At 42.4% G+C, this 11740-nt stretch overlaps 1 protein-coding gene across 1 annotated transcript; it reads right to left on the bottom strand.

Annotated features, from left to right (window-relative positions):
- Positions 1-3332: 3332 nt before the first annotated feature.
- Positions 3333-10206, bottom strand: fbxo45 (F-box protein 45). Its single transcript, XM_088322695.1, has 3 exons — positions 9644-10206; positions 6863-7219; positions 3333-5993 (listed from the first exon to the last, which is right to left on the bottom strand). Exons 1-3 carry the CDS (start codon positions 9962-9964, stop codon positions 5808-5810), a joined length of 864 nt encoding a protein of 287 aa, XP_088178821.1. The 5' UTR covers positions 9965-10206; the 3' UTR covers positions 3333-5807.
- Positions 10207-11740: the final 1534 nt, after the last annotated feature.

Genomic DNA, 11740 nt, shown 5'->3' with positions numbered 1-11740 from the left:
TAATGGTAAATGGTGCATTTATAAAGCCCTTTTCAAATTGATGAAGACCTCCCAAAGCGTTTTACAACATGCTTCACACTTACCCATTCACACACACACTCACACCCCAATAGGAAGTCAGCCATGCAAGGCGCCTACCTGTTTATTGGGGCAGTTAGGGATTCAGTGTCTTGCCCAACGACACTTCGACATATAACACGGAGGAGCCGGGAATCGAACCTGCGACCTCTTGATGCCAAGACGAGCGTTCTACCTCCTGAGCCCTGATCGGGACAGGTGTGTCCAATGATCCCACACTTGTCCCTGGTTAGCTTGACCCTTCACAAGGACATTTTGAACAGCAACCAGGGTCGGGTGATTTTCATTTCCACTGTCAAGATCACTTTTACCTTTTTCCATTTTCATCCTGATTTGTGAGGTTTGTTTTTTTGTATCTGGTTCTGACAGTTTGATTGTTGCTTTTGACCGTTTGTTACTGTGTTGATGATTTTGTCATTAATTACCATCTGTTTTCGAGCACCTTTCCTGCTTCCTGCGTTTGGGTCCACCTCAAAATCATAAGATTTAACTATCAAAATGAACCGTTTACCTAATTGTTCCAATTAGTAATCTAACTCCATTAACCAAACACGACCTACATTCATCCAACAATTATGCACACTCGTTTCTTGAGAGAAAAATGACCAGGAAGGCCGACATTTTCACACAGGGGCGGATGTTTATTTTTCCGAACAGCAGAACTAAGTGTAAAACAGGAGACTGCCGAATAAGTGACGTTGGAATGTCTGGGAAGCCTTCTTCTGAACTCCTTTAGCTTTCTCTTATTGGCTCACGTCTCCCTGCAAGATGGCGTCTCGGCTCCTCCCATGGGCGTGCCAAGCAGTTATTTGCGCCCAACGATCTCTGGTCGTCCCGCGTCAGCACATGCCTCCTGTTATCCGAAATGTCCTAGACAAAACATCTTCCACACAGCCTGCCCTGACCTTGTACATTGAACTAAAGCCCAGTCAGTGAATATCTTTATTGCATTAAACTGAATATATGTAACTTGTAGTCAATTGTATAAAATCCTTTATAGTCAAATATATAAAATCCTTGAATAGTAACAAACACACGGTCAAAAACAACAATAAAACTGTCAGAACCAGAAACTAAAACCAAACCTCACAAATCGGGATGACACTGGGAAAAGGTGATCTTGATGGTGGAAACAAATGTGAAAAATGAAAATCACCCGACCCTGGTTAACGTCAATGTCCTCATGAAGGGTCATGCTCATTTGGGACGGGTGTGGCGTGATTGGGCACACTTGTCCTAATGACAAACTGATTAGGCGCCTTCTGGTGGAGGGAGGTGCGCCAAACCCTAACAACCATTGCATTTCTTCTTCCCTTGTGATTAACGGCAGCTGGCATTAGCTTGTATGGCATTATCCTATGAATCGTCATCGCCCACGTATGGGTCGCTCCCAAGAGGACTGGTGCATTCTACCCCCTAACAGGGCACTATGAAATGTGTATGAATGCAAGGCTTGTGTTTCAATTATCTGAATTTATTAAGGGCAATGTGAAGGATTTTATACGATCGAATACAACTTACATTTAATCCAAAAGATATTCACTGGCACTGTGGTGCAATGTCAGGGCACCCTAGTAGAAAATGTTGTTTACGGGAACGGGACGTAAGGCTGATAAGATATTCAGTGTTGTTTTTTGTTTATTCCAGACATCGCAAAGGCTCTTCTCCGAGATGGTGAAGCCCAGGGGGCTTCATTGGCACGCCCATGGGAGGAGCCGGCACACCATCTTGCGGGGAGACGTGGGCCAATAAGAAGGGAGCTAAAGTACTTCAGAAGAGGGCTTCCCGGAGACTCCAACGACACTAATTCGGTCGATGGAGTACACTTAGTTAAATTGTTAATGAAATCAAATCTGCCCCCGTGTGGAAATGTCGGCTTTCCTGTTCATCTTTCCGTCGAGTAACGAGCGCGCATAAATTGTTGGGTGAATGTAGGTTGTGGGCAGCACGGCGGCGCAGTGGTTAGCGCGTGTGCACGCACAGTTCTAAGGTCTTGGGAACCTCCTGTGTGGGTTCAAATCCAGCTACCGGATTCCTGTGTGGAGTTTGTATATTCTCCCCGTGCTTGCATGGGTTTCCTACGGGCACTCCGGTTTCCTCCGGGCACTCCGGTTTCCTCCCATATTCCAAAAACATGCATTTCAGGTGGATTGGCCGGTCCAAATTGTCCCTAGGTGTGAATGAGCGAGTTGTCTGTCCCTGTGTGCCCTGCGATTGGCTGGCAACCAGTTCAGGGTGTCCCCTGCCCCGATGATTGCTGGGATGGGCTCCAGCACCCCCGCGACCCTACTGAGGATAAGCGGTGCAGCTAATGAGATGTAGGTTGTGTTTGGTTAATGGGGTCGGATAACCAATTCGAACAATTTGGTAAACGGTACATTTTGATATTTAATTCCCAACAAATGCAAAAAGTTTTGTTACTTTGAGTGTCTGTAGTTTGTATTCACTCCTTGCGCTTTGTAGCATTCGTTTTCGGTTACACAATACGATTTCTGGTCCCTTTTTAAACGAGCTACTGCTTTTTGCAGCGTAGGTATAATTGTCTTGTTTTCTGTGTTTTGTACCAATCAATATCTTGAAAACATTTGTCTGCACTTTCATTTAAGGACCACTGAAGGATTCGAACACAAGTCCGCCTAACTGATTGCATCGAACAAAAACCGTCATCGCATCGAATGATTTTTCCTCTTGTCATGTTTCTCGAAACCCTTATTTTTCCTCTGTATCCACCCCACAGGCAAAAATGGGGAACAAGGAATGAGGAAGTGAGTTGCTCAGCTGGGGCAGAGGTTATAATGTAAGTGGAACACATATGATTTTTGATCGGTAGTTACCTCAACACCAATGTATTAACACGAGTATTGCTCAAACGGGGGATTGTGAAATTCTAAATGTAAAAAAAAAAAATTGCCACCAGATTCCAACTTTTAAAAGCAATAAATCATATGATTATTTCAAAGAGCTGGACAGAATGTGGCCCGATTTTTACTCGCAGCTGCCATCTCCTGGCTTTTGTCATTATTGCAGCTTCTCATCCATGATGCCCATGCAAGTATTGAGTAAACATTCCTTATACCCGCAGTAATGTATCGTTTACCAAATTGTTCGGATTAGTTATCTGACTCCATTAACCAAACACAGCCTACATTCACCCAACAATGCGCGCTCATTTCTTGATGGAAAAGATGAAGAAGAAAAGCCGACATTTTCACACAGATTTAATTTCATTAGCAATTTAACTAAGTGAACTCCATCGAATATGGCCGAATTAGCGTCGCTCGAGTCTCTGTGTAGCCTCTCTGAAGTCTTCCAGCCTTTTTTCCCTCGGCCCACGTCTTTCCGCAAGATGGTGTGCCGGCTCCTCCCATGGGCGTGCCAATGAAGCCCAACGTGAGCTCCACCACATCGCCGCGATGTCTGGAAAACTCAAAACAGCGGAGAGCATTTCTCAAACAATGCCTGCCGCCCTCCGTCATCAGGGCCTTTCTGCGTCGTCGGATGTGCTGACTCTCTTATCAGCCTCACGTCCCGTTCCCGCCATTCCTGTGCCCTGAACCTTAACTGCTCATTGAACTTAAGCCTACTCGGTGAAAATCTTCATTGCACTCAATAAATGTAACTTTTATTCAATCGAATAAAATCCTTTATAGTCCAATGGCGTAAAATCACCTACATTACCAAAAAGAGCTCCGAGACGAGCGTGAAGTCACTCTCCCGCACCCGCCGTTCGTTTTACCTTATTTGTTTTGCCCCGAACAGCTTTGCTAAAAGTAAGATAAAAGCAGAGAGGCTTGTTGGGTAACAAATTAAAGTCTCTTTGAACTTGGGCATTGTTAACACATAGTTAATATATTCTGTCAACTGTTTACGACCACCTCAAACGATGCACCTCACCTTTTAAAGGGACAGTGTATAAACATTACACTCTCTGTATCACTTTATCATAGAATGGATCTGAAGAGTGCAGTGATGTTAACATTTAGTAAAAAAAAAAAAATATTGTTTTAAAAAATCATGAAATATATAAACGTGCATTTTTAATAGTCATAGGTTGAGAAATGTGTTCTACATAACATGAGCCCCACCAAGAGGCAGCTGACGTAATTGCTGCTACTAGTACTCAAAAACCTTGCGAAACCCTGGGCAGAAGAAAATGTAGAAAAATTGTGCTTTATGGTAGCTTTTGAGTCTACGTAGTATACTAAAAGGCACAAAGAGGAATACTCGTTTTCAGCTGCACAAAACAAAACAGCGACATCCGGTGGTCAAATAATCCACACTGTCCCTTTAAATGGTTTGCATTTTTTTGCTTCACACTTACTCATTCACACACACACTCACACACCGATAGCGATCGTGTGTGAGAATGGGTTAGTGTGAAGCTCATTGTAAAGCGCTCTGGGATGTCTTCAGTGACTTGAAAAGTACTGTATAATTGCAGATACCATTTAAAATTATATACGATACAATATTTAAAAAAATAGAACCATAGCACTTAAAGCAGACTACATTATCATGAAGAGTATGCTGTTCTATAATTGAAAACACAGACTTTTTATTTCAAATGGTTGTTTTTATTCATTCAATTGGTTTGATTAATTGAATTATGGCACTCTTCTACTTCCATACAATGGTACCATAAAAGAGAAATAAATACTATAGTGTAATACAGTACGACATTAAAACGGACATGACATTTCCCACCACCAGGGGGTGTGTGTATTTCGACTATAAAGAGCCACACAACACGATTCATGCATTAAAGCACAGGTGTCAAACAGGCGGCCCGCTGGCCAGGTCAGGCCCGCTAAGGGATTGAATCCGGCCCGCGAGACAACACTCAGAGAAGCGCAAGAGAAAAACAAGCTGCAGGTTGAAATATGTCAACTGGATGTTGCCAAGGCCAGGTGCCTCGAACAAAGACACTGTACTTGTATTTATTTCTCTCTCTCTCTTTCTTTTCCACCCCTTTTCTCCCACTCTCTTTCACTCTCTGTGTCTCTCTTTTTCTCTTCCTTTGTTGCTCTTTGTTTCTTTCTCTGTGTCTTTTTAACTTCTTTTGCTCTAACTTCCTTTTTTCCTTTTCTCTCTTTTCTCTTTCTCTGTGTCTTTTTAACATCTTTTGCTCTAACTTCCTTTTTTCCTTTTCTCTCTTTTCTCTTTCTCTCTCTCTGTCTTTTAACCTCTTTAACTTCTTTTTTTCCTTTTCTCTTTCTCTTTTCATACCCTTCGCGCTTTCTTTTCCTTTTTTTCGTTCTGTATTTCTATTTCTCTTTGGATTTCTTTCTTCCTCTCCCCCCTCTCTCACGACTTTTTATCTTTTGTTTCTCACGCTCTCTCCCTTTCTCTCTTTTTCTTTTCCTCCCGCCTTCTCTCCTTTTCCCTCCCTCTTTCTCTTATGTCTTTCTCTTTTTCTTTCTTTTTAATCTACTCGTCCGGCCCCCGACAGAATTTTTGTTCTATCGTGTGGCCCCCGAGTTCAAATGAGTTTGACACCCCTGCATTAAAGCGATTAGTACAATGGCAGTCATCTGGTATGTAGTGTAATAGTAATCCCGGACCTTCGATCGAATCTCCGGTCATGCAAAAGTTTCGAGTGTATTTCCACGTCCACACTTTATAAATAAGCACAAAATGACTTTGACAGTCCGGAGCCGTTGAGATGTAGTACAAAATCCCCGCTTCGGTTTGGCCCCTCGCAACTTTGGAGTTAGGCCCAACGGGCCCCCTCAGCCATCTAGAGGCTTCCCCAAGTAAACCATTGTGACTTCGGTGTTGCCGTATACGGCGGAGACGGCGGGGAACAGGCAGGCTTTGGGCAGCCCTCGGAAGGCCACGCCCAGAAACTCGAAACCTCTCTCGAAGGCTAAGGTCTTGTCGTCCATGTCGAGGATCACCCGGATTCTCTCGCCGATCTGCATTGGTTGATTAAATAGACAATGGTGTTAGCCGTATCTTCCGCACGATAACGCGCACCAAAGAATGAGGCTTTTGTGATTGTTACCATATATAAGGCGCACCAGACTATAAGGCACATAGAATGAAAACTAGAAGTAGTGTTAGGGTTGCAATAAAAATATCTAAGTTCCTTTCCATATATAAGGCGCACCAAACTATAAGGTGCAAATAATAAAAATTACAATTAGGGTTAGGGTTGCAATAAAAAAATATATAAGTACTTTTTCATATATAAGGCGCACCAGACTATAAGGCGCATAGAATTAAAACTACAGTTAGGGTTGGAGTTGCAATAAAAATGTAAAAGTACCTTTCCTTATATAAGGTGCACCAGACTATAAGGTTCAAAGAATAAAAATTACAATTAGGGTTGGAGTTGCAATAAAAAGATATAGGTACTTTTCCATATATAAGGCGCACCAGACTATAAGGCGCATAGATTAAAACTACAATTAGGGTTGGAGTTGCTGTAAAAATATATAAATACATTTCCATACATAAGGCGCACCAGATTATAAGGTGCAAAGAATAAAAATTACAATTAGGGTTAGGGTTGCAATAGAAAATATATAAGTACTTTTCCATATATAAGGGGCACCAGACTATAAGGCGCATAGAATTAAAACTACAATTGGGGTTGGAATTGCAATAAAAAGATATAGGCACCTTTCCATATATAAGGTGCACCAGACTATAAGGTTCAAAGAATAAAAATAACAAATAGGGTTGGAGTTGCAATAAAAAGATATAGGTACCTTTCCATATATAAGCCGTGCTGCCCCCATGTTAAAACAAATAGAATGAAATATATAATTTGACTCCATACCTGATACTTGGGCGCGTTGTTGCATTGTGGGAAATTGCCGTTGACCTCCCCGTTGTGCAGCAGGTTGTTGTCCACCAGGTTCCAGCCCCAGCTCTGGTCGTCGCTGCCCAGGAGGGCCACGTAGCCCTGGCACTGCATGGAGGCCCTCTTGGTGGCGATACCGATGACGGCCACCGTGCCCAGGGGCCCCTCCCACCAGATCTCCCAGGCGTGGCGTCCCTCCGAAAAACCGATTTTGCCCCGGGCCCCGTCCGTGCTCTGGGCGATGGGGTTGCGGTGCAGGGTGAAGCCGTTCTTCTTCACGTAGACGTTCCGGGAGCAGTCGTGGGAGCTCAGGGCGTGCTGGAGGGATTTGATCTGGGGGACAAACGGGTGGGAAGGTTATTACTGGCGGGGCCGGCCCCAGTCTTCCTGGGGCCCTGAGCAAAGTTAGATTTGGAGGAGGGGGCCTATTTGGGAGTTTCTAGCAGTATCGTGTAGACCTTTCTATCTAACGAGAGAGCTCACTGTGGTCATTGTGCTTGCTGTTTACGTTCCACCGGATGCTAACGTTAGCATAGCGCTAAATCTCCTGCCCGCTGCTATCAATAAATAGCAGCTTGCACACCCCGACGGAGCTTTTATCGTCGCTGGAGACTTATCGGGCATGTTTAAGGACTGTACTTCCCAAATTCTTTCAATACGTGGACTGAGCAATTGGGGAAAAAACACTGGACCGTGTGTACAGTAAGATCAAACATCTAGTTGGATTCGCCCATCTCTGTCTGTCCCTCACCCCCTCATACAACACCCCCCCCCCACCGGAGTAAAACAAAGCCGATTTACAACAAAGACAGTTAAAACATCTTCTTTGTTCCTTTATCTTTTTGTTTTCCTTATCCTCACTGTAAAATGTGGGCCTGGAGTGCCACGTCCAATTTCGTTGTCACAATATATCCCATGTTGGAACAATGACAATAAAGGTAAATTCTATTCTAATACTTGATCATTGACATACCTCTCTCCACGTTTCTCTCACTCTTTCTCCTTTTTCTGTCTCTCTTACTTTCTCTCTGTCATTTTCTCTTCTCTCATTCTTTTGATCATTCTCTTATTTTTCTCCTTTTCTCTCACTATTTCTGTCTTTCTCTTTCTATTCCTCCCACCCTTTCTCCCTTTTTTCTGTCTACCTTACCCTCTCTTTCCTCTCTCTTACTCTTCTTGTTACTGTCTTTATTAGCTTCTCTTACTATCTCTTACTTTCTCCCTTTTCTCTGTCTCTTACCTCCTCTTTTTTCGCTCTTACGGTTTCTCCTTTTTTTCTCTTACCTTTTCTTTCTATCTCTTTTACTCCTCCCTCTTTTTACTGTCTCTCTCTCTCTCTCTCTCTGGTGTGTGAGTGTGTGTGAATGGGTAAATGTGAAGACCATTGTAAAGCGCTTTGGGAAGTCTTCATTGACTTGAAAAGTGCTATTTAAATAAAGATCATATTATTTTTTCTGTCTCTTACCTTCTTTCTTGCTCTTACTGTTTCTTTTTTCTGTCTCTCATACGTTTTCTTTCTCTCTCATACTGTTTCTCCTTTTTTCTCTTTTACCTTTTCTTTCTCTCTAGCTTACTCTTTCCTCTTTTTACTGTCTCTCCAGCCTTCTCTCACTCTTTCTTCTTTATGCTATGTTTCTCACCTTCTCTCCCTCTCTCTCTTCGTTTTTCTGTCTCAAATTCTCTGTCTGTCTTACCTTCTCTCTCGCTCTTACTGTTTCTTCTTTTTTCTGTCTCTCTAACCTCTCTCTATCTTACACATTCTTATGTTTGCTGTCTTTCTTACCTTCTCTCTTTTTCTTCTTTTTTTCTCTCTGTTAACTTCTCTTTCCGTCTCTCTTACCTTCCCTCTCACCTTTTCTTGTTTTTGCTATCGGTCTAACCTTCTCTCTCTCTCTCTCTTACTCGTTCTTCTTTTTGCTGTCTTTCATACCTTCTCTCTCTCTTATTTTTTCCCGTCTCTCTTAACTTATCTTTCTGTCTCTTACCATCTCTTTCTTCTTTTTTTTCCTGTTTCTCTTAACTTCTCTTTCTTTCTCTCTTACCTTCTCTCTCACTCTTTCTTCTTTTTGCTATCATTCTTACCTTCTCTATCTTTCTCTCTGGTATTTTTTTCTGTCCCTCTTACCTTCTCTCTCTCTCGCTTTTACTGTTTCTTTGTTTTTTCTGTCTCTCTTACCTTTTCTTTCTCTCTCTTACTACTTCTTGTTACCGTCCCTCTAAACTTCTCTCTCTCTCTTACTCATTCTTCTTTTTGCTATCTTTTTACCTTCTCTCTCTCTCCTCTCTTCTTTTTTCTGTCTCTTATCTTTTCTTTCCCTCTCTTACCATTTCTTCTTGTTACTGTCTCTAGAAGATTTCTTCTTTTTGCTATCTTTCTTACCTTCTCTCTCCCTTTTTCTCTCTAAACTTCTCTTTCTGTCTCTCTTACCTTCTCTCTCGCTCTTACTGTTTCTTCTTTTTGCTATCTTTCTTACCTTTTATTTCTCTCTCTTACTATTCCTTCTCGTTAGTGTCTCTCTAACCTTCTCTCTTACTCTTTTTGCTGTCCTTCTTACCTTCTCTCTCTCTCTCCCTCCCTCCTTTTTTCCGGTCTATCTTACCTTCTTTTTCTCTCTATTTCTCGCTATTTTTTCCTAGCACGCGACTCCCAGTTCCAATTAAACCCCTGTTCTACAGCAACTGCAGGCACGCTTCCATTGAGTCTCCCGATATAAGCAAGCGATTGTAATTTACGAGGAAAGCAGAAGGTAAACAAACCTTGCCCTTGTACGATGGGAGGTTGCAGAGGATGTCGGTGCGCAGAGCTTCGTCACTCAGCGTCCGAGCGCCCAGGCTGCGCCACACTTCGCTGTTTTCATCCGCTAAAATGTTGTTCCAATGCCAGCACACCAACGCACACCGAGTTAAATCGGCCAGCTCCAAATAAGAAAAAATATGCTCCAGGACCCGCGCAGGAAGCCTACCGGCGACCCCTGCTCCTCCCCCGGATGCCGCGGCGTAGAGAGGGCCGGCGGAGCTGCAACTGGCTCCCGCTGCTGCGCCTTGGCAAGCGGAGCCTCCACCGGCCGCGCCCGACATTCTAGTCCCGCTAACGAGTGTTAAATGGCACTTAAATAAAATTGTAATTAACTGTTTGAGTCCGACATTTTGAGCATTTGTGTGCTACGGGAACCATAACAGGACGGATCCCATTCCGGTTTGACCGCTGACAGGAAATGCGACGTCAGATCCTTAAAGATGACAAAATATCAAAAGAAAATACAAGTATAACTGGGAATATATAGTTCATATAGATTCTCATGATTGTATTAATATGTCTTTTAATTCCAATTCCAAAATGTGCAAGTTTTAAAATAATGCTGACTTACCGCCACATTTAATTGCATTTTTATCAAACGATAGGACCTTGGATGACGTCACCACGCGTCGGTGAGGTAGAATGCGGAAAATTGTAAATTGTGTCGTAGTTTTTTTTTTTTTTTTTTTTTTGATTCAAAAAACAGTTCTGTGTTCATTTGTTCATACTTAAAAAATAAATCTTCGCCACTTACGATTACATTTTAATCACGACGATGTAGTTCGGATGACGTCACCACGCGCCGTTGCGTTCTAATGCAGAAGGTCATAAATGTCTTTTTTTTGTGCTATTTTGAACAAAAACGCAGAAATATTTCCATGGAACGCTCAAATAGCAATGTTGCGTAAATTGTACAATCAAACTACAAGAAACAAAAATACCAGGGAAAAAACATGCCAGGGTGGGAAACATAACATTCCATCCATCCGTCCATTAGCACCACTTATCCTCAGTAGGGTCGCGGGGTGCTGGAGCCCATCCCAGCCATCTCCAGGCAGTGGGCAGGGGACACCCTAAACTGGTTGCCAGCCAGTCGCAGGGCACACAGGGACAGACAATTCGCTCGCTCATTCACACTTAAGGAGATTTGGGTTAGGCAAATCATCCTGACATGCATGTTTTTGGAATGTAGGAGGAAACCGGAGTGCCCGGAGGAAACCCACGCACGGGGAGACCGTGCAATCTCCGCACAGGAAAGCTGGTAGCTGGATTTGAACCAGGTTTTTCCTTTTGTTTAATCAATAATTTCGCTTCATTTTGACCTAATTTCAAGTTTTATAATTTTTGTAATCTTGTTTTATCAGAAGAATAACACAAATAATACAAAATATGCCAGTGAAACAAAATGTTTTTTTAACTACATTCTAACCTTTTTTTTCTCAATTTTTTTCTTTTAGTAAAATAAAAGATTAAAATCAGCAAACTGATGTTTAATCTATCTAATTCTAATTAGCATTTTTGCAGCGTAGTCTTGTTTCAATTAGTATAAAGTCTTATCATTTCTTGTTAAGTGGCTTGAGAGGTAATACAGGTTATTCAATCCCACGCAAGCACAGGGAGAACATGCAAACACTGCACAGGAAGGTTGGTAGCTGGATTTGAACCCGTGACCTCAGAACTGTGTCACACACGCGCTAACCACTGCCCCGCCGTGCTGTCCAACATTACATTCAAATACCAAAATATTTGAAAATATTATTGGTTCTAGTGGCCTTCCGGTTGTGTGAACGCGTTATGGATATGATGTAAGGTTTTACTTCACATTGGATTGCAATGAAACATATTTTTCTACTAGTGAATTTGCATGTGTGAATGTACAATTTAGCTATGATAATAATAAGATTTACAATAAAGGTTTTTTTGGCTTTAACTTATGTGTCTTTGAGTCATATATACCATATACGGCATATTTCCAAAAGAGTTGGAACCCGCAGCATCGGGCCAGGGTGAAGAACTCCCTCTCGAGTCTACAGATTTCTTCTTGGCTCCTGGAGTCA

The sequence above is a fragment of the Urocampus carinirostris genome, chromosome 18 (genome assembly GCF_059441175.1).
Source record: "Urocampus carinirostris isolate Australia breed hairy pipefish chromosome 18, RoL_Ucar_1.0, whole genome shotgun sequence".
NCBI classification, from domain to species: Eukaryota; Metazoa; Chordata; class Actinopteri; order Syngnathiformes; family Syngnathidae; genus Urocampus; species Urocampus carinirostris.
The sequence above is the reverse complement of the archived record's forward strand: the minus strand, read 5'-3'. Positions and strand labels throughout refer to the sequence as shown.

Coding starts and splice junctions, on each gene's coding strand:
- fbxo45 (XM_088322695.1), bottom strand. CDS start 9,964: ATGTCGGGCGCGGCCGGTGGAGGCTCCGCTTGCCAAGGCGCAGCAGCG. Junction 7,220..9,643: donor TCCCATCGTACAAGGGCAAG/GTTTGTTTACCT, acceptor TTTGTCCCCCAG/ATCAAATCCCTCCAGCACGC. Junction 5,994..6,862: donor ACAACGCGCCCAAGTATCAG/GTATGGAGTCAA, acceptor CAACCAATGCAG/ATCGGCGAGAGAATCCGGGT.